This window comes from Heptranchias perlo, chromosome 9 (assembly GCF_035084215.1).
Source record: "Heptranchias perlo isolate sHepPer1 chromosome 9, sHepPer1.hap1, whole genome shotgun sequence".
NCBI classification, from domain to species: Eukaryota; Metazoa; Chordata; class Chondrichthyes; order Hexanchiformes; family Hexanchidae; genus Heptranchias; species Heptranchias perlo.
Genome location: NC_090333.1, coordinates 58,318,309 through 58,342,170, shown reverse-complemented (window position 1 = coordinate 58,342,170; position 23,862 = coordinate 58,318,309). Strand labels below are relative to the sequence as shown.

Sequence of the window (23,862 nt, the reverse complement as noted above, 5' to 3'; positions counted from 1 at the left end):
AGATCGGGCCGGAAAGTGGAAGATTAGCCATGATCTTATTAAATGGCGAAGCAGGCTCGAGGGGCCACATAGCCGACTCCTGCTCCTATTCCTTATGTTCTTTTGTTCTTATAACCTGCTACCTAGCACAGTGGATGTGCTGTGGTTGTCATTGACTTCACCTACTGCAGTCAATGTGGGCTTGGCTGGCATAGACTGTCATCTGATTTGTTGAACTTGGATTTGGTTAGTTATCTAGTGTGCGGAATAGAGATTTGAGTGTTACATTTGAAAAGGAAGGGGACAGATTTTTGGCTGAAAAGTGACCAGGCGTATATTGGTGGAAGCTAAGGGAGATGATTAGGATCAGAACAGGTCATTAGCATGGATTGAGTCAACAGGTTGAGGTGGAAGGCCTAAATGGACTTGTTATTGTATTCTTAAGCCATTTGGGTCAACAAGCTTGTCCGTTTTTTATTTTTACTGAATCACCATGGGGAAAGTGAAGTTACTACCGGCAGTAATGCTATTAACACAAAATTCTAACCCCTAGTCAGTTGGAAAGTTCCTAGTTAGTACTGCATTCGCTTTTTTTTAGTTACCTGGGTATCTGACACACATCAAAAGCCAAAGCTAAGAAATCCAGCAAGTAGAGTTTCTGTTTGCTTGAAATGGATTTCACGTTCTCTCAATTAGGGACACACTCAGAGAACTTAGGCACAGAGCCAAGGCTTAGGGGCCCCTTTCTGCAGATTAGGGGTGCTGCTGGAGTTTAACCTGCTAAAACCAGACAGCTTACAGAGCACTGGTAGGCTTGTCTGTTAGGACATTGGCTTACAGGTTTATCTGGAATTGAATGGGAATAATCCTGGCCCCCAGTGACAGGGTTACCTCTCCAATGAGCCAGACTGGATGTTCAATCATCAACAGCATCTTGGAGAATTATGGATCTGCTTCAATTAGATTATCTGTTTACAGAGCATCAACTCGGTTTCAGTCTCCTATTGTGAGGGTTGTTACGCTGGAAATAAATTTGTCCCCAAGAGGTTTGTTCACCTCCCTCCCCCAGCAGGATAGTCACTAGTTTATTATTAGGCAGGTAACAGGATCTCTTCCCGAACAACATGGTGAATAGCATAATTCACTATAAAATGTGTAAGTGCATTGCCAGCATCCTCCTGACTACAGCATGGAGACAAACCACACCCCATCAAATATTGGTTCCAACAATTGGAAATGCAGAGTTCAAGCAGTCTGGGTATGCACTGAACCCTGGATACATGAGAGAATGTTTACGTACATGGGGGCCAATTTTCGGATGGCCGAGTGGGTGCGTAGGGGGCTCCTAAAATGGCTGAATCCCGGAGCGGCTTCGGAGCCCGGCCCCAACTCCTGAATGTGGGACTCCCACTGGCAATTAAAGCTGGCGGAATGCTGCCTTACATAGTTAAGTAGATAGTTGAGGTAGTTGACAGACCTCATTGAGTGGAGATTTTGGCAGGGGTGCAATTTTGAAGGATCCTCAGCGTGTTTCCCGTGCTGTGGGAAACACTCCCTGTTGGAGCAGATGTGTTTCAGCCAGCAGCCAGTGGGAGATGCAAAGGATTATTTGACAGATGGGGGGAAATCCTCATTTATTGCAGCAGGGCACTCTGTCACTTCAGACAAAGTTTTGGCTGCAACACCTTTGTCTTTCCACTCAAAATTCTTAATTTATACCCTAAACTCTGGTGGGCAAACACATTTACCTACTTTGTGGACGCCCTGAAACTCTCACCGTCAGGATGGGGGATGCCATAGCTGCATTCATCACCTCATCTGAGGACGAGCAACATCACCAGCCTCGCCAGGCACGCCATCCACCTCCGCCACGTGGAGCTCCACAACACAGTGCTGCGCCACAGGCACTTGCACAACAGCACAGAGGGCAACAACAGAGAGAGCGGCGTCGCAGGAGGCACTACCCTTGCCACAGGTTCTACAGACTGAGGCTCAGCTTCCTGGACCTCTCTGAGGAGCAGTGCATATGGAGGCTCAGAGTCAGTCGCCAGGTAGTCGCGGATATCTGAGCCTCCTTCATGCCGAGCTGCTCCCGACTGGCCCGAGCAGCATCTTCTTACCTGTCGCTGCCAAAGTCAGCACTGCCCTGAACAACTTTGCCTCCGGATCATTCCAGCGTGCCACCAGGGATATCGCCGGGGTCTCTCAGTCGTCTGCACAAAACTGCATAAGGCAGGTCACTGACGGCATGTTTTACAGGGCCTCACACCATATCAACTTCCCCATGGAAGACCTCAGCCAGACGGAGAGGGCAGTGGGATTCCACGCTGTGGCTGGCTTCCCATGGGTGCAGGGTGTAATCAGTTGCACCCATATAGCAATACGAGCACCTCCACACAAGCCAGGACTGTTCATCAACAGGAAGGGCTATCATTCCATCAGCACTCAGCTCATCTGTGACCACCGTAAGAGATTCCTTCACGTGTGCGCCAGATACCCTGGCAGCTGCCACGATTCCTTCATCCTCTGGGAGTCCAACATCCCGCCCCTCTTCCACGCACCGAACATCCGCAAGGGCTGGCTCCTCGGGGACAAGGGATATCCCCTGCACATGTGGCTCATGACACCGCTGAGGAACCCCACCACCGATCAACAGCGTCGATATAACGACAGCCACATCGCTATCAGATCTACAATTGAGCATGCTATAGGGCTGTTTAGGTGCCTCGATCGTTCTGGAGGAGCGCTTCAGTACGCACCAGATAGAGTGGGATGCATTATAGTCTTCTGTTGTGTCCTGCACAACATGGCACAACAGAGAGCGGTGCCGCTGGAGGAGGCCCCATCCACATCTGCCACCCATATTGAGGAGGACGAGGAGGCAGAGGAGGAGGCACAACCCATTGGCAGAACAGCGACTCACCTGGCTGCTTGTGAGGCCAGGGAGTCACTGATATGTGAACAGTTCTCCTAACATCAGACAGTGTGAAGAGTCCAGCCCTCACCATCTGGATAGAGCAGTGGCCACACCAGAGGCCCACCGCCCCCAACCCCCTGCTCAAAATAGTTGTGCAACTACACATACACTCACTGTAGAGTGAGTCAATGGGTGGCATCAAGTGTGGGTGTTCATGGTGAACCTCATGAAAGGGCCTTATGACACAATCCAGTCACGAATGGCCTCGACATGGCGGTAGTGGTGACAATAATAATATTTAATGTGCGATTAACAAAAATCAAATATAAATAAAAAAACATGAGGTGAATTCCAGAGGTGAGGTGAGAGTGACTGCCCTTGACATCAAGGCAGCATTCGACCGAGTGTAGCACCAAGGAGCCCTAGTAAAATTGAACTCAATGGGAAAGAGGGGGAAAACTCTCCAGTGGCTGGAGTCATACCTAGCACAAAGGAAGATGATAGTGGTTGTTGGAGGCCAATCATCTCAGCCCCAGGACATTGCTGCAGGAGTTCCTCAGGGCAGTGTCCTAGGCCCAACCATCTTCAGCTGCTTCATCAATGACCTTCTCTCCATCATAAGGTCAGAAATGGGGATGTTCGCTGATGATTGCACAGTGTTCAGTTCCATTCGCAACCCCTCAGATAATGAAGCAGTCCGTGCCCGCATGCAGCAAGACCTGGAGAACATCCAGGCTTGGGCTGATAAGTGGTATGTAACATTTGCGCCAGACATACTAGGTATGACTCCAGCCACTGGAGAGTTTTCCCCTTGATTCCCATTGACTTCAATTTTACTAGGGCTCCTTGGTGCCAAACTCGGTCAAATGCTGCCTTGATGTCAAGGGCAGTCACTCTCACCTCACCTCTGGAATTCAGCTCTTTTGTCCATGTTTGGACTAAGGCTGTAATGAGGTCTGGAGCCGAGTGGTCCTGGCAGAACCCAAACTGAGCATCGGTGAGCAGGTTGGTGAGTAACAGTGCTTGATAGCACTTTCGACGACACCTTCCATCACTTTGCTGATGATTGAGAGTAGACTGCTGGGGCGATAATTGGCCTGATTGGATTTGTCCTGCTTTTTGTGGACAGGACATTCCTGGGCAATTTTCCACATTGTCAGGTAGATGCCTGTGTTGTAGCTATACTGGGACAGTTTGGCTAGAGGCACGGCTAGTTCTGGAGCACAAGTCTTCAGCACTACAGCCGGGATGTTGTCGGGGCCCATAGCCTTTGTTGTACCCAGTGCACTCAGCCATTTCTTGATAGCGTGGAGTGAATCGAATTGGCTTAAAACTGGCTTCTGTAATGGTGGGGATATCGGGAGGAGGCCAAGATGGATCATCTACTCAGCACTTCTGGCTGAAGATGGTTGCAAACGCTTCAGCCTTGTCTTTTGCACTCACGTGCTGGACTCTGCTATCATTGAGAATACGGATGTTTATAGAGGCTCCTCCTCCTGTTAGTTGTTTAATTGTCCACCACCATTCACGACTGGATGTGGCAGGACTGCAGAGCTTTGATCTGATCCGTTGGTTGTGGAATTGCTTAGCTCTGTCAATAGCATGTTGCTTCTGCTGTTTAGCATGTATGTAGTCCTGGATTGTAGATTCACCAGGTTGGCACCTCATTTTTAGGTACACCTGGTGCTGCTCCTGGCATGCTCTTCTACTATCCTCATTGAACCAGGGTTGATCCCCTGGCTTGTTGGTAATGGTAGAGTGAGGAATATGCTAGGCCATGAGGTTACAGATTGTGTTGGAATACAAATCTGCTGCTGCTGATGGCCCACAGCGCCTCATGGATACCCAATTTTGAGCTGTCAGATCTGTTCTGAATCTATCCCATTTAGCACGGTGGTAGTGCCACACAACATGTTAGATGGTGTCCTCAGTGTGAAGACAGGACTTCGTCTCCACAAGGACTGTGCGGTGGTCACTCCTACCAGTACTGTCATGGACAGATGCATCTGTTACATGTAGATTCGGGAGGACGAGGTCAAGTAGGTTTTTCCCTCATGATGGTTCGCTCACCACCTGGCGCAGGCCCAGTGTTGCAGTTATGTCCTTCAGGACTCGGCCAGCTCGGTCAGTAGTGGTGCTACTGAGCCACTCTTGGTGACAGACATTGAAGTCCCCCACCCAGAGTACATTCTGACTATATGTGATCAATATCAAATGACCCCTGCTAGAAAGTCTGCATGTGTGGATGTTGTGGGTGAGGGCAGGATTGGGCTTGGCTGTGATAGTTCGCTGACATTCACAATGTTGGTTCACAAATGGAAACTGACCACTTGGGCAAGGACCACTTGAGTGTGCTGGAGTATGTAGCCATTGAACCAGCATGAGACACCAGCTTCAGGAGGGATGTCAAGAAAACGGGGGGCAACTCTACATAACTATTTACATAATATATACCTGAAACAAATTAAATACATAGAATTGTTTTACCAGATTTCTAATTTTATAAAAGCAGCGATGGAGTGTACTCTGAATTATCAATGATATTGGAGTGAGTTATGTGTTTATGCTGTGTCGTTATGTGAGCTGAATTATGCATGGTGACAGTGCATTGGCAGGGACTCCTGAATCTGAAATTGAAGATTAGAATAATTCTGCTTTGTTGGGTCCATTCCTCCTGCTGTTTTTAATCTTCCTCTCCACTTGTGTTTTAAGAAGTACATGTCTCACACAGTATTGCCAAGAGCATTTATTCTGCTGGCTATAAGATAGATGTCAAGATGATTTGCTACAGTTAGTTGAACGGGCTAAACTTTGCTGGTTATGATCCAATCCCAGCAAGTGTTTTCTGTTACTAAAAAAAAACCAGACTCATCAATTAGAAGAACTCAGCTCATGTGTTTCCCTTTTATAAAGCTCACAAAATCACAGAAACACTCTCTGTACATTGTTGGAGGTTTTTGCATCCCATTGGTTGTGTGAGATATGTCCTTTCATACATTGAATGCAACTGTATGTTAACAGGCTTTCTTAATGCTGCAGGTACATGTTCAGTCAAGTATGGTAACTTGGCTCTTTGATCAGTGTTTCAGTGGATGAAATACATAGCTCCTAGGAGACTGGGTACGGGATAATTTAACATGGTGTTAAGGTTCCAGCCTCTAAATCGCAATCATTTGCTCTGCTGTTGTTGGGAGGTATTGTAAGTTTGGACCCTTTACAAATAGACTTGTTTTCTTCACCAGAGGAGGTGTCGTAAAGAAATGCTGATTCACATTAAAGTATGACACAAATAGGAGAAGGGATTATAGCCACATGTGCTGTGAGTCAAGACACATAACATTATGTCTGAGATGTACTGCTTTTCATTTTCTAACAATGTAGTATGGGAATGAGCAAATTAGTCTGAACATAAATTTTGAGTTTCATCTCTCCTATTCAGAAATGAAAACACGTTCAGATTCCAACATAAGAAAACATGGAACAAGAAGATGCCATTTGCCCATCAAGCCCTTTCCATCCACAAACCATGTTTAATTTACCCTATCACAAACCCTGCTCAACCATTCAATCTTCAGAGGAATTGTTCTGCAAAATTCCACACTTTAGTGGCAGACAGTTTGGTTTTACAGGGCACCTTTGGCCAATAACTGGAACAGTGACAAGGATTATTCAGTGTGAACTGTTCCAGACTCTCTCACTTCTTCTCAGTCTTGCTTGTCTCTCTTTATTTAATTAATTTTACTGTGGTACTGCTTCTCTGAACTTTCTTGTTTCACTTTCTCCTCCTGCATCCTTAGTGTTCAAATCAAGGCTTATGGCACCAACTTCTATGCCAAACTCATTCCTTGTCAGGACTTCAAACTATGCAACTCCTTATCTTGCTCAATCTTCCCCTCCCTCTACAACCTACAGGCTTCTAAAACTCAGGCTGGGCATCAGCCATCTCAGACCTTATTGCACTATTTTCAGAAAACATCCTTTGTTTCACCAACTTCTTCGTTTGGCTTGGCTCATCGATTCTTTTCAATCTTGGTGGTGCTCTGCTATCTGGCCTTTTCACAAATAAAAATGAAAATACTAATTACAACAATAATGAGATTTATGTTTCCACTAACTGATAACTTAATAGCTTAGTAGCCACTGGTTTCAATAGGTAGCCATTTATTTAATAGGACCTCAGTGAGAATCGCATTGACAACTTATCTGGGGCAGAGAAAGCCTGGTATTCCAGGCCTCATTGATCTGCACAGGTCCAGCTTTGCCATGTCTTCCATTTACTTTCACTTAAATTCCACGTACAATCATGTTTCATACATCAAGTATGCCTCTGCTGTTTTATAATATATTTGTTTTGCAATAAATCGTTTTAGCAGTTGTTCTAATAAACACTCGCTTTAGAAATTGGACCACTGAATTACTGCAGCTGTATCAATAAAGTCCATTTAATCATTTCCTTGGCATCTGTTCGAATGAGCATCGGATTCCAGAGATAAAAAATAAAATCTATAGTGTGTTGTGTGTCGGGCCTGGTGATGTAGGGCAGTCATATTGTGGTGTTTGTTTCTTGGCGAGTACGTGGCTAGAACAGAATGATGAAGAAACCAATTGTGTGTACTGACATTGATGGAAAAGGTCCATATTCGGGAAGTTTTTTTTCCCAGTTTTCTCTCTTCCTTTCTTGAACACACTGATTCATGCTGGGCTAAGATTCAAAGGGGTTGGGAGCCAACTGTTACCTCACCCGTTCTTCATTTGTGAGCCTAGACAATAATGGTGGGAAATTTGTCAACGCAAGTAGCGCAAAACGTGATGCCGATTTGCTATTGGCCCATTTTGTGCTACTGGCGTTAACCAATTTCACCCATAAGTGTTGCTGAGTTATTCAACTGTGAGTGACATCACAGTTCAGTCTGATCCTGTTCTCACCTTAGATCAGTCGTGCACTCTTTCTGGCAAGGGTCACGGGATATCAATCAAGTGCAGGAAGCCTGGCGGACTTCCTTTTCCTACCACAACTGAGGCCAGTTCCACCGCTCTGGCTGGAATGACCTAACTCAGTACAAACCAGATATCAATTTGGGATCTTCCTGATACATCTCCACCGAGCGTATTGTTCCTATTCACTGAGCCATTGGACCCAGAAACCTTATTGCACTGTGTTCAGAAAACATCCTTTGTTTCACCAACAAAATCTGTAAATTATCAGCATCTCAGTGATACTGATATTAGACAGGCCTGCGGCAAAAGACAGATGCGATGCCAAAGAACTTTCCGATGAGGTACTTTAACAATGAGAAATATGTAAGTATTGTGCTTGGGAAGTGTTGGATTTTTTTTTTACAAGGGATGAGTACGAGCCAGCAACCCACCAGATGTGTGCTATTACAGTACTCCTGCAGATGAAATATAACAATGTTCGAGTCAGTACCACTCCTAAAATGATGAATAAGAGAACAGTGTGGATGAATACTACTGTTTAGATCACACATGATGATCTGTGCAAACGAGGACTTTGTTGTCACTTGTTAGGCAGTTCTGTGTGCCTGCTTGGTTTTGAAGCATTCTAATGAATGGGCCACATGGCTGCCAGATAACTTAGATTGCTTGAATGTACTGCACTACAGGTTGGCTAACAGAATTACACAAAGATTCAGGAAACGTAGAATTAAATGAAGGCAGCTGCTGCACAAACATAGCATTGTCCAAGTGCATTAATGAGCCTGAATACCACAAGTGATCTGTAACTTCCATCTGATTCAGCACACCCACTCCTTTTTATAGTAAAATCATACAAACCAAACTGAAGCATTTCTTTTTGAGGATTTGTAATCCTTCAGTTTTCCTGCCTCTGTCTCTTCCTCATGCTCCTCGTGGCTAAGAGGAAGGCTGGACAAGATGCCTCCCCTGTGTCACTCGAGTCAACCGCCAGGAGGCCCACAAGGGCAATCTGGTTACACAGACCTTTCAGTTGAGGTTTCTGCAGGTTCACCAACGATTTCCCACCTGAAGATGCACATGTCTGCAATCTGCTGGTAATTCCAAGAAATGTATTTAAGCTGTCTGGAGAGGGAGAGAGAGAGAGAGAGCACGCATGCGCACACAGGACATTGCTATGGAAATGGGGGGTCTCTCTGCATTCTTGACAGTAGTGCAAATACTTGATCAAAATTATAGAGCCTGTAAGTATGAAGCTGGCTCTTGCTTTCTCTCAGTCATTAGCGAGAGCACGAGAGAAAAATACCTTGCAATCCCACATTCAAAAGAAAGAGAAATACAGAAAAAGGCAATAGAGATATAGGGAAAATGGAAACATATCAAGAAGAAATGGATGGAGAAAAGGAGGTTAGTAAAAGAGGAGAAAAGATTATGTCAATGCCACTGTGCTCCATGTTTTGGCATGCCACTTTTAACTATGTTTGTATGTTTTGCTGTAAGTGGTTTCTAGGAATATAGCTCATGACTAAAAATGTCACACTGAGGATTTGTGTGAAGTTGACTGCTCTGGGTGTCTGGCTTCCACACAGCAGCAAGGCAGAGATCAGGAAATCAGAAGAGTTGGGGGTGGGGGGGGAATCAAACTGCCTCACAACTCTGTTGAAAACCTCCTTGGATTTTTTTCCCTGCCTTTCCTTACTGGTTAATTTTGCCAAAAAAACAATTTAGAAACTATTTTTACAAGCTACACTATGAAAATTAAAACAGAAATTGAATTCCTCTCAGATTGTAAATGGTTTTATATCAGTAATTATAGTCTAATGTTACAATTATATCCCCTGTTTTTCACTTATTTTAAATCTCAAATCTCAAATTTAAATCTTCCTGTTCTGTTAAGTCTGTGTATAAAAGAGGGAAATATTTGCCTCGTTTATTTGGTACAACAACATGAAGAATGCAATAGAACTATCTATACGCAGTGAAAGAGACAGTTCAGAAGGTTGTAGATACTGATTTAGAATTACAATCCCATTGCAATACAGTTCACATATGAAGTAGTTTCACTTTTATACTCGCCTAGTTTTTTAATAAAAACATTGAACATAAGAAAATATATCATCTACAGTAGAAAAGTGGAAAGCATTTAAGAAAATGTTAGTGAAGCTATAACCTAAACAGCATAAAGGACAACCAAGCCCAATATGGTTAATCAGAGACAAAAAGGGCAGAATTTTGACCTCAAGCCGGGAAGGGAGTGGGGGGGCAGATTTTCGGGACCGAAACCTGGAAGGTATGTTGGCGGGCTGGCTGGCTGTTGGGCAGGAAGGCCTGCGGTAGCAAGCCACAGCTGGGGATCGGATGGAGGGAGGAATTGTGGGCCTGGGAGGAGATCGGACGGGCCAAGGAGGAGATCGGAGGGCTGGGGAGAAGATTGCGGGGTCAGAGAGGACATCGGATGGGCCGGGGAGAAGATCAGATGGGCCGGGATTAAGATCGTGGGGCCGGGGAGGACATCGGAGGGCTGGGAAGAAGATAGCAGGGCAGGGGAGGAGATCGGATGGGCTAGAGAGGACGTTGCAGGGCTGGAGAGGATATCAGATGGGCCGGGGAGGAGACCGGAGGGCCAGGGAGAAGGGCATCGGGCCAGGGAGTTCATTGGAGGGCTGGGGCTTGGAGATCAGAGGTTGCTGTAGGTCAGGTGAAGAGTCGGAGGTAGGTGGGGGGGGGGGGTCACCATCAGAGGGGAGAGGTCGATCATGAGGGTCCTGTCGGCCAGGTGAGCTTGTTGGGCCTGGATGAAGCAATCCTGCTCCTCCGAGCTTTCAAACAGTGCAATGAAGGCAATTACCTCATGGACCCGGTCCTTCCCGCCTGCTTTCACCTGACTTGAATCAGAAGCAATGGGAAACCCAAACAGGTACGGTTAAATTCATTTAAGTTTTGCAATATACAAGGACTTAAGTACCTCACATATTTCAATGAGGTACATTGCCCCTTTAAGTATATCGACCTGCTGGCTTTAAGTGGGGGTGGGACTTCCTGGTGTCTGTTGTGCACATGCATCCATACCTGCTTGGGTTGAACCCAGAAGTGGGCGAGTTTGAGCCGGGATGCGGTCCTGCTCCAAAAAGCTGTTATTTTAACCTCCCACCCACCCCCAACCCAAAAATTACCCCCAAAGTATAGTATTAAGGATAAGCAGAAGATTTTCAAAACAACAAGGAATTTACTAGTCAGGGGCATTGGGTAGATTATAAAGACAAGGAAAAGCAGGTGAAAAAAAAATGAGAAACCAAGAAAAGCATTGACTGAAAGAAACCAAGAGCAGCAGTGAATGAAAGATTACTTAGGACATCTCAAGTAACAATAAAGGGTTTTTCAAATACATACATAGTAAACAAAGGATGAAAGGTTGTATTGGTACACTTAAAACATAATAGGAAGGTGGAACCTGGGAACAAAGAAGTGGCAGAGTTATTAAATAGTTACTTACATTTGTCCTTACTCAAGAACTTGCGACCATGGTGTAGATTTTGACTTTTATGTTGGCGAATAGACCGTCTCAGTTTTAAGGCCCGGGCTTTATACGAATCCGGATTCAAAACTATGCCAAATGGATGTCATGAGGCGGCTTGCTAGGCCGCTCTTAGGCCACAGGAATGTTGGCTGTCCAGTACTCTCCTAAAATAGCAATCGGAGCCCTAAATTCGTCATAGGACCCCGATTTGCATTTTAAATGGGCCTACCACCTGATTCGGGGGAGCTCCAAGGCGTCGGCGGGAATGGAATGTTAAGACATTCCCCACTATTTTTGGAGTGCTACCGCCCCATTTCCGTCATCCGGGAGGCTTCAAAATTCATCCGCATGAGTCTTAGAAGAAATGGGGACTTAAATTAACATTTCTGTAAGTTTCCTAAATTTTCAAGAAGTTCCTGTGACTTGGAAAGTGGATAATATAATTTAATTATATATTTTTATAGTCCAGAGGCATACCTGGAAACTAGACTAATGAGTGAACAACTGTTGTAGGCAAACTCTTGCGAATTGATTTTAAGACATGTAATGGATGCACATTTGTAAACGCACAACTTGTCAAAATACCATCGGTTTGTCTTCAGGGCAGGAAAGTCAGCCCTGAAATTCCTCCCGTCACAATCCTGGCAGTCCCCTCCCATGCTGATCCCGCTAGATGGGCAAAGGGAGGGCACCTCATCAGCATAGGGCTGGGAGGCACAACTACCACTTGGGGCACATATCCAGCAGCCACCTGCCCATGCTTGCCAAAAATTCTGGTGCCTGCCTGCATTTGGGGGCAGGGGGGACTCCCCTAGCTTCGTCCATGGTTTCATCGAGCCTCTGAGCAAGGGGGTCGATCTGCACCTCACCTCTTCCACTAAGACCTCCGGGGAGGCATCAGAGTACCTGGGGGCAGCCTTGCGACTCGTTGCTGAGATTCTCCACTTTCTAGCAGTATCACAGACCAATCTGGCAGCAGTGAATGCAACCTCCCTTTAAGAAGTGCATTCACACTTTAAATAGACCTCTGGAAATCCCACCCAGAAAGTGGGCGGACTCCACATTTTCGATGCAATCGTGTAGGCAGCCCATTAATTAAATGTAGATAATCAAATACAATAGTCTAGGCCTCAAATTGATGACATCGGGTGCATTTGGTAGAATTTTTGATAGTACTCTCCCTGAGTACGGCACTGGAATGTTATGCACTTAATTGTGGTGTGGGTCTTGAATCCACAACCTTCTGAATCAGCCGGAAATGTGCTAGCAACTGAGCCAGGCTATCAAAATGTGTAACTCTGGCCACGTACACATAGGGCGAATATTATTTCCCTTGAAGGGCATGGACTCATGCAGCGAAGGTGATCTGGGTATCAGAAATTTAAGTCATAAGAAGTTAGGCCTCTTTTCATTGGAAGTTATGACATTTTGGGGGAGATTTTGAAGTTGGGCCCAAAACAGATACAATATTAATGATACCTGTCCAAGGTCGTAATGGGATGCCCAAACCATTTTTAGGTGCGGTCCTCATATAAATTTCACTGGCAATCTGTGGGAGTCAAGCGGGCATTCCTCTGCAGCTCACCAGTTTGGTGCAGCAGAAGATCAACCAGTTTTAGCACAGAGCCGACTGGCTGGTAGAGCCTGCTGGGTAGATTGCTTCTCCTGGCACCACAGAAATTTTAAAAAAAAACAAAAGCATATCTTTCTGAGCAGCTTCCAGTGGTCCCTTTAAGGACCATTGGTTAGGCTGCTCAATGCCTGGAAAACCAGGAATGAGCATGCACTTCACATACTCCATCCTTCATGAAAATTACGATTGAGATTCTGCAACCTGCTAAGGACTCCAATTGCATATTTAAACTGCCTCCTGCCTGTTTTTTTTTAGGGGGGCGCGTGGGGGCAGGTGGTGGTGAGGAGTGCAGGGCGCCTGTTTAAAGGCCTGCCTGAAAATTGAATCGGGTTGGAAAATAGGTGTCCAAGGTCCCTACCAGATTTTCTTTTTGCCGGGCGCCCATTTTACAGGCAAGAAACGGGCGGCCAGCAGTTAACTCCCCGCCATTCCCACCCCCCCAACCCTGTTGTAATCTAATTGAAGTTTTCAAGAATATGAAAGATTTTAACAAAATTAATCCAAGGAAATTTTTCACTATGGCAAGTACCATGGAGACAAGTTAAAAATTAGGAAGTAAAAAATAAGAGAAGTCAGGTGGAATGTTTTCACCCACAGGATAATAGACTTATGGAATAAATTACCAAGGAGAGGACAGTATTAATGGACTCCAGAGACAATCTGATGTGTATCTGGAGAGAAAACAGATGGACGGATATAGTTAGAAATCAGATAGATAGGGGTTGATCTCTGCAAAGTGGAAGGGCTGTTCGCCTAATGGCTTTTCCTTGTTATTAAGATTATGTTCTTACAACATTTACACATATGCGCTCCTGCCCTCTGCCCCCCCCCCCCCCCCACCCACCACCATCTTAACTTACCTGAGACAAGCACGCGAGGGCCACCCGCCCCTGGCAGGCGGGGCCCTACTTTACTTTTATTTGAAGCTGCGTTCAGGCACTGAATATAAACATCTGAATTCTGCAAACATGATGCTCAGAGACTGTGCTGGAAAAGCTTTACCATATCTCATCCAATTCTTCGGTTGACTAATAGCTTTGGACTTGGCTTTTGCTCCCAAACACATATGAAAGCTGCTGTGTAATTCCAGTATACATGAAAGATTTCTTCTGTGCACAAATGTGCAGTCACATTGTAAACACATTTTATATATGTTTATAATACAATTTACAATCTTTACAAATTAGCGCTTGCGGTGCAGAGCTGTGCAGAATATATATTGCAATGTGGGTGTGGAGGTCAGTGTGCTTCACACAACTCTCTCTCCATTAATTATAATGGACTGAAATTCATGCGAGGTGCACTGACCTCCTTGCCTTGATTCTTGATAGAAACTCTCACTTTGCAAAGTTCTGTGCTAATTCATAAAATCTAATCCATAACACACAGGGAATCTTCCCCGCCAGTTCCCTAAGAGGAAGGGAGATTGGAATTTATAGTAAAAGATTTGTCAGAATTCTTTTCCACTCAATGTACGGTGCAGGAAGAGGCAATGTAATGTGAGGTGTTTGGGGTTTTTGTGTTCTAGGATTAAAGCAATGGTAGTGTTCTCCTGATGATTTACCTCTGTATAACATCCTACCATTTTCTATGATAGATCACTAAATGACAGTGAAAATAATCAACATTACAGCTCCCCCAGGTGGCTCACCTGAAATCAGCTAACTAAGAACAGATGAAAACTGGAATCTTCCTGGTTGCCATGGCACAGTTCACTTTGAGATGCGTTTACCCATTCGACCATTGAAGGAGCCCTGAGTGACTAATTCTAATTGAGTTGTTATGTTCCCACAGTCAATTCATTGTTTGATGACAGTTCCTGTAAATATTTAGACTATATGATAATGTACTACAGTAGCATCTGACATTTGTTGATTGGAGTCTTTTCTACTTTTTCTTCCCTTTTATTTGAAGCTACGTTCAGGCACTGAACTTGAACAGGATATGATGAATGATTCCCTGACTATTCAGCCTCTTCAGCCAGGGGCTTCACCGTGCAATGTAACAAACAACACAATTGGAAGAGCTTTGGCAGCCAGTCATGAGATATATCCAGGTATGTTTTAAATATTTCAAAATAAAATTGTCTAGTTCACATAGAAAACCCATGACCTCTACCACCTAGAAGGACAAGAGCACCAGGCACAGGGGAAAAACACCACCTGCACGTTCCCCTCCAAGTCACACACCATCCTGACTTGGAAATATATCGCCGTTCCTTCATCATCGCTGGGTCAAAATCCTGGAACTCCCTTCCTAACAGCACTGTGGGAGAACCGTCACCACACGGACTGCAGCGGTTCAAGAAGGCGGCTCACCACCACCTTCTCAAGGGCAATTAGGGATGGGCAATAAATGCCGGCCTCGCCAGCGACGCCCACATCCCATGAACGAATTTTTAAAAAATCAACCTCACACACAAACAAACTACTGTAGATTATAAAGACATTGTTTTTGTCTAAGTTGAGAAACCTAGGTGAAGTGCGCTCTTTCAACCACTATAACACCCGCCTTCTGGTACTCCCTCCTTAATTTCTCTACCTTCCCACTTACCTCCCTACTTTCAAGAACTACCTCAATATCCTTTCCTTTGACTGGGCCTCTGCCCATCCCCTCCTCGTCCTAACTTTCCCTTTCGCCCTCTTCCTTGGTATCTTCTGGCTTCCCTTCTTTGAGATGTCTTTCTGTGCACGAAGAATGTAAGTTGTTGTTGCTTGCAGTGCAGGATATCACCAAGGTTGAAAAGAAAAGATGCGATAAATCAGGAAGTTGTGATTAGATGACACCAAGCTTGAGTTTTAAAAGACTGTAGCTTGTAGGAAGAAGGGAAGACAGAGGGAGGTAAGGGGTTTCACAGTTTGTGCTCCTGAGAAAGACTAGTCAGTGCACTTTATCAACTGAGCTGTCAGGGAGCCCACATTAGACGTTTACAATAACCTGGAGGTGTGCAGGAATGCAGCCAGGAGAGCAAAAAAATATATAAGTAAATACTGTTTACAAAAATTTCACTGTGTGAGAAATAGCTCTCTATATTGCGCAGTGGAAGAAAGAGCAAGATGCAAAGTGTGATTGTGATGGAGATTAACACACAGCACTGCTGTGTTTACACTTCTTGTAGATTGCAGCACTGCACAATGCAAACCTCAAAAATTTCAAACAGTTTACTGCAAGAGTTTACCCAGATCTCCCCTCTCTTCAGCTAATGTGGCTTCTTTTTTGGTGCCAGTATGTCTCCAATGCACTTTCTGGACCCCACTTTACTTGCTTTCCAAACTTGGCAGATACCATAGTGATAATCACAGGCATAAAGTTAGCCAATTTTTTTTTACAAATGGGGCTAAACAGTAAACCATTTATAATCTTGATTGATGATCCAAGTGTATTGCAGTGATGTTAAATACTTACGCATATAGAAATTCTCGAGGTTGTGTAATAGAGTCAAAAAATATTAACAAGAGTTTCAACACTTACTAACAGATGTTATCCCTTTGGATGAGTCAACAGAAATTGATCCTGGTACCTACTATAGTAAAGCAACTAATTGTATATTAGGCTAAAGATGAAGGAAAGTTTGGGAAGAATATTTTTTCTTCAAAGTACTCCCCATTGTCTATTGAAAAAAAATAATTGATTATAAGAAAGTGTCATGTATCTTAATGGAGGAGATAATCTTCATGTCAGATCTTGCTGCTGGTAGACCACTATGTTGATGTGAACCAAAACAACTCCTTTGATTGCAACTGGGGTTGGGACTTTGGAACAAGCTGAAAGTGAATTGAAGCTGATCACCCCAGAAAAGCATGCTATTGGCTGGGTAAATTGCATATTTTGCTAGTGGCATGTTTACCTAGGGTCAGGCTCTGGATTGGCTTCCAGGTTGCTGTGAAGTTGTGGCCCTTATTAAAATCATTAGAGCCGCACCAAAATGCACAGGCCTCCTCCTCGTCAATGACATCATGGAGGGCCTAGAGGAGAGTAGGCCTGATGTTGCCTTGAAAGGAGTGCAAAATTTGATGTTTAAAAGATTGAATATTTTTATATCTCCTAGCAGGTCTCCTGTGGTGTTGCTGACAGTCGGAGGAAACATTTAGAGTATATAAGGGCAGGAGCATTATGCCATGTAATGTGCAATGTATTATTCCACTGCTAAGAAGGAGCTGGGTTTAAATTAAACTGTCCGTTTAAGGTCAAAAGTCTAATTGCTCTAAATCCTCAGACCAAGTAGAAGCTAACTGCTTTCTTTTTCTTTTTTAATACTATTTTTAAGATGTTAGAATCTCATTTGTAGGTACCCTATCTATTCGATTATTATTTGTTTTATGAATAATATTTGAGTAAATCTGGTGCAAATATAATCATTTGAAGTATGATGGATGTTCCAGATGCAAAAAGATATTTACATAAAAATGTTATTTCAATATATAATGGATGACTACTTCAAAACAAAAGGTACTCCCTGTAGGCTTTCCTTTGAAATCATAACATGATATTGGGCCTTTGTACATTTAGGGGTAATTTTAACCTAATCCACCGGTCTGGAAACTGACAGGATCGGATTGACCGCCTGTATTACACCCAGTTTTGCATCTGGAACATCCATCATACTTGAAATGATTATATTTGCACCAGAAACACTCCTATCTATTCAATTTTTATTTGTTTTATGAATAATATGATACCTACAAATGAGATCACAACTCCTTAAAAATGGTATTAGAGAGCAAAAGAAAGCAGTTAGCTTCTACTTGGTCTGAGGACTTAACAGCAATTAGACTTTTGACCTTAAACGGACAGTTTAACTTAAACCCAGCTCCTTCTTAGCAGTAGAATAATACATTGCACATTACATGGCATAATGCTCCTGCCCTTATGTACTCTAAATGTTTCCTCTGACTGTCAGCAACACCACAGGAGACCTGCTAGGAGATATAAAAATATTCACTGACACTTTTAAACATCAAATTTTGCACTCCTTTCAAGACCACGTCAGGCCTCCTTGCCCGATTTTACTTTGCACAATGGGCAGATTAGGTTGGAATTAACCCCAACGTCAGTTGTGAAGAAAGAAATATCGATACATGGTTTTGTTTTGTTCATCTAGGAATGTACAGTTGCTCTCCCACCAGCCATAGCGTGCCAGCAGCACCTGTTTTGTCGTCTCCGCATCTTACCCGAAGTCCGTCCTCTGATCGCCATTCCATTGAAGGGGACTTGCATAGCCCACGTGGTCATCTTGCACAACTGCCTACGGTGGAAAACCCAAGACAAGGGTAAGATTTACAGAATACCTGCCAGATTCAAGGAATACACACCACAGTGAGCTAGACTGCAATCATGGCTGTCTCTGAATATGTAAATAAATAAAAAGAGTTCACTCACTGTCTAATAGCTCCAGGAATAAATACTCTGACCGGTGTGAAACTGACAATACGAAACAGCAAGACATCAGGTTCGATCCCTGGTCAGTAATGTTAGTTGATGTGAGCTAGGGGAGCAGTGGGGGTAGTACAAGTAGGAGGGGAGAATGAATCAGCTAAGGTTCCAGCTCCTGATGGCTTTCCAGTGACTACTGCTGAAAAGTGTGTTGCTTATGTGGTAGCTCAGCAAATGTCCTTCCCTCCCATGGAAAATAGACAGTGAGTAACACATAGGGGGAGATTTTAACCCTACCTGCCCAGAGGAAACCGGGAGGGTGGACAGTTAAAATGCCTCGGGTGACTTACCGGCTGATTTCCTGCCTGTATTCCGATGATCCTGATTTCAACCTGCTCTTCTGAGCAGGCAGCAAAGGCATCCGCCTGAAACCGGCAGAGTCCTGCTTTAAATATGCAACTTGAAGTCTGATGATATCATTGGTGCCTCGACCGTGATTTTAACTCATCCGTGGGTGGGGAAGCCGCTGTGGCTTTTACCCTGGCTGAAGCAGGTTGGAAGATGTTCGGGATATGAAATGAATTTTTTCCTTTTCTCTGTGTGGCCCAGTGGAGCAGAAGTGCTCCTCTGGGCTCAACAAAAATAATGTGGGCCACACCAGGTTCCCCCTACTTCAGAAAATGTACCCCCTTGGAGCCCCAAGAATACATAATTGTCCAATAGGGGGAGATCTTCACTTGCCCCACTGGACAGAAACAGGGCAGTAGTGGCTTAGAATGGTGGGGAAAAACTTACTGCTTGTTCCTGCTCCTGATCCAATCGCACCATCTTTGGAAGGGCCTACTGCTGGGCGGCCGGAGCGCCCACCTCATTCAGTTGATAAGCCCCTTTACTATGGAAAGTCCTACGATGTACATAGGATCCTGGTTGACATTTTGGGACACAACTGGGTGGAGCACATTACGCCCATTTTCACCTCGCAGTCCACCTGAAGGAGACCGAGAAAGGTAATTTTGTAGGGCCAGGAGGAGCAAGAGTGCTTCTCTGGGCTCTACAAAAATAATGTGGCCCACTGCTGCACTGTGTTTTCTCCCACTCCCCCCACCCCACCGCGAATGCCCCCATGGACCTACCTCGATGCTGGACGGGTCGCTCTCTGGGTTGCCTGATATTGTGCTGGCCTGGAGCCGGTGAGCTGCAGCAAGGTGTCTACTTGCCACCGCAGATGGGTGGCCATATGATGATGGCTTTCTAAATGGACCAGACCTCCTGTTGGCAGTACTGGGCAGCTGGCCAGCACACTCTGCCTGTCGGCTGCCCGACAGTTAAAATCTACCCCATAATGTCCATTTCAATGGCATTCCATAAGAACATATCCCAAAAGTATGTTACCCAATAGGTAAAAAAACGAACCTTCTAATTCCTAATTTTGTAATTTTTAATTGTGTCCCCTGCCATTTAAATACTTCACTGCAGTCAACAATTTGCCTGGATCAATGTTGGCAAAACTACAGTTACCTCTCCTCTTTTCCAAAGAAAACAACTCCCAACTCTCAACCATTTCTCATAACGTAGATCCCTGATCCTTGGGATCATCTTGGATGCTCAGCTCTGTACCTTCTCAGAGACAATAATATCCTTCCTATGATTATCTTACTGGAATAGTGTGTAGTCCTTCATATAGAGTCTGGCCAATCATTTATATGACAACAGTTTTACCTCTTTGATTTGTACTCTATCTGTTTGCTAACGCAACCCAGAACCTCATTTGCCTTTTTCATTGGAGCTGTTCTAAACTTTCTTGATCCTTTTAAATTCCTCTGCATTGTCTTCCTCCTTTACTGCATCTTCGCATTGTTGAAATGAAGAATCAATACACCATCTCCTAACTCATCTTATCCTTATGGAGCTCGGATCAGAAATCTGTCCTGTTTCAAATCATAAAAGACTCTATATTTTTAATATTTTTATAAGAGCTTGTTCTGGTCTGTATTATGTTCACTTTCAGTTGGTGACTGCATAGTTGGGAGCAGCCAACCCAAATGGAATCCACAGTTTATCTAGACCAGAACTACCAAAACCTATGCCTCATAACTATGTAAATAGAATAACATGAGTTTCTTTTCTCTGATGTCTTTGTTATATTGGAGGAAACTTTTACATGGCCACAGTAAAGATATGGGAGGTGAAACTTTTCTCACCTTATTACCCCACAGTGAGATTTGCTGCAACGGTCTGTTTGGTCTGGCAATTAGTCTGTAAAGGTTTGGAGGACTAACGAGTAGCTTTTCACACTGCCTTTGTTGTAAAGGATGTAAATGTTTAAAAATTTGATTACCAGGCTATAAAAAGGAAATAGAATTAATCGATTAGGACTGTTGTCACATCAGGAGGTGTGAATCTGTTGCAGTAGTCATTTCATCCAGGGGATTGATGTTGATTGACAGCTCCATGCTCAGAGCCCTGCCTGACAGAGAGGTATGATGTGGAGATGCCGGTGATGGACCGGGGTGGACAAATGTAAGGAATCTTACAACACCAGGTTATAGTCCAACAGTTTTATTTGAAAATCACAAGCTTTCGGAGCTTACCTCCTTCGTCAGGTGAGTGGAGGAGGAAAGCTCCTTGTGATTTTCAAATAAAACTGTTGGACTATAACCTGGTGTTGTAAGATTCCTTACATTTGACAGAGAGGTAAATAGTGGAGTCTTTTCCCAGTTCATTATTTAATTTTTAACTGTACTACAAGAGGCAAACAGTGGACTCCATGAGATTTTTTTCATGTAAAACTATTTCATTAAGGATGCAAGTTGTTTAGAGGATGGCAGAAACCTGATAAAGGCTTCTAGACTTCAACTGTTTTCAGAGAAACATTGAGTTATAAAACAATGAAATCTGTCAAGTTTGCTTCTCTTCTACTCACTTTTGCTTCTCCATAAACCTAATTTGTAGTTTGATAGCTTGAGATATACAGTTTGTCCTAGTGTTATTTGTTTGTCTGTCAGAGATGTATAGAGGTTACGGTGGCAGTCTATTATTTCCAATGTGTACCTCATTGGTTAAAAGGTTCATTGATTACCCTGCAGCCCACTATCCTACAAAGCTTCATTTATAAAGTCATGTTTCGGATGATAGCGAGCAGAGGTTTGCATGAGGAAGTGTACCTATGCATTGGAGAAGAGGAAATGTATCTGGAGTGTGCTGGAATCAAAACACTCTACCTTCTCTCAGTCTTTTTCCTACATTCTACTGTGTTTTAAATTGCCTAATCATTCCTTTTAGATTTATCTTGTTTTTTCTCCTACTCTTTTCAACCCTTAGTGGCTTTCGGCACTATAGACTTTGGCTCTTCACAGAGGTTTCTCAACAATTATATAAAACACCAGGCTGATGGTTTCATATATATATCTGCAATAATCCGTAGATCTCTTTCCTGATTAGCACACTCATGAATGACTCAGTGATAAAAGGTGGCACTCTGTGTGGAATGAACAGGAAATATCTGATAAACAAAACAGCGTAAGGAAACTTTCTGTGTAATTGAAGTGAAGCCCCTGGTTTAGAGGATGTACTTTGCAGCTGTCTTACGTATAAGAACATACGAAAGCGTCAGACAGGAAGAGACCAGCTGATCCATCTAGCTTCTCATACAGCTGTGATGCCTTATGCATCATGTCAAGAGACTCCATACCCCCTAGATGCCATGTAGTCTCCTGGAAGAGTTGAAAAACCAGATCAAAACCCACGGCCAATTAGGCAAAATAAAATCTGGAAAACTCTTCTCCGATCCCTCCAAGTGATTAAAACTAGCCCAGGAGACCACATTCATAATTGAGATCATAATTGGTACCTACCTCTTGTATGATGCAATCTCTGCCCCAGCCAGGAACCTGTCCACCTCTCTCTTAAAGGTACACAGTGAATCAGCACTCACCGCACAAGCTGGCAGTTTGTTCCACAGGTCTCTTCTTTGGGAAAAGAAGAACCGCCTAACATCTAGCCTATTTCTGCCCTTGCAGAATTTATACACCTGACCCCTGTTCCTCCCCAGCCTATCAAATTGAAATAATTTGTCAGTTTGCACACAGTCTAGTCCCTTCATTATTTTATAGACCTCAATCAAATCATCCCTGAGTCCATGCTTCTCTAAAATATGTAGGCCAGCTCCTTAAGCCTATTTGGGTAGCTAAGTTATTTTAAACTGAGAATCATTCTTGTGGCTCTCCTCTGAATTATTACAGATGCATAATTAAATACATACCATTATAGTACTTCTGTCAAGCTGTGGTTGTGCTGTTTTTTTCAAAGATGGGACCTCACGGAATTCCCATTGTGATTTACAATTACTGGTTAAATTCTGTGTAAATAAAAGGCCATCTCCATACTAAGCAGAAAAAGCCCCAGGTCCAGTCCTTGATCTGCACTGAGTTACCCGATCTCAGCTAGAGCAGAAGTAGTGTGTTGCGGTTGACTTTAAAGCCCCTGGGCTAAGGAGGGGACAAAACAATATCAGCCAGGGCTCCCACTCCCGATTGTTCTCCAGCGACCTGTGGTGGAACATGCATATATGTATGGATGCCAGGTGAAAACAGGTTCAAGCTCCATTGCCATTCAAGGTCAAAAAGGCTACCAACAGTCATTTGGGGTAGCGGTAGCAGACACTTTAAAAGAAATGGAAGACCAGTCCGGTCCTAAGCTGGGGTACAGAACTCTCACACGTTTGACAGAGCTTCCAAAATTTGATTTAACAGTGTACGGTTCTGTGGTGCATCACCTTTGCCAAAGTCAATATGGAGTGCAGGACTTGTTGCTCCCAAATGGTTTCAGTGAAGACAATTTGAACATTTTTACAAAATTGTTGAGCTTGCTTGGAAATGCAACACCAGGATCCTGTCTGCATTACCAAATTTGTTTACACTGGCTAGACCGAGAAGCTTACAGTGAGGCTCTTCATGATGCACTAGTCTGAATACAGCAACTGGGAGCCAAGTGTGCCAATTAGATGATGCTAATCTGATTTACATGATTTAAAGAAATTACATTTAGATAGTCACATTGGTTTGATTCATTGGTTAATGAAAATATTTGGCTAAAGCTGAGAAAAGCATAAGATTTATGGTAAAAAAAATGACTTGTTTTAATTATTTCTGCATCAGTATGTTTAAAAAATTAATAATAACCTAAATTCAGTTTGCATAAACTTCCTTAATTACAGTATAGGTTTAGAACGATTTGCTACTAAATATTTAAGTGTAAGTAGCAAATCTGCATTTCTGTGAAATCAGAATGCCTTGGAGTTTAATGTATTGCTGGTAGTGATAAGACTCATCACTTCCAATGTCTAGACAATGCGGTAAAACAATTGACAAAAATAAATGGAATGTTGGGTTACATAAACAAGACACAAGTTATGCGAAAACATTACAATTACTTGGAGAACTGTGTCCAATTCTGGTTACTATGAAACAACAAACATATACATTTACTGGAGAGATTGCAGATAAGAGC

The 23,862-nt window shown here is 43.7% G+C and overlaps 1 protein-coding gene across 2 annotated transcripts in view; it reads left to right on the top strand.

The window, feature by feature from the left end:
- The window catches only part of LOC137325433 (zinc finger protein GLIS3-like), a 194,703-nt gene that overhangs the window by 118,924 nt on the left and 51,917 nt on the right, over positions 1-23,862 (top strand). For both annotated transcript variants that reach the window (XM_067990542.1, XM_067990541.1), the window contains exons 6-7: positions 14,896-15,037; positions 18,083-18,251. In XM_067990542.1, coding sequence (XP_067846643.1) covers positions 14,896-15,037; positions 18,083-18,251 — 311 coding nt within the window. The remainder of the gene's footprint in view (positions 1-14,895; positions 15,038-18,082; positions 18,252-23,862) is intronic.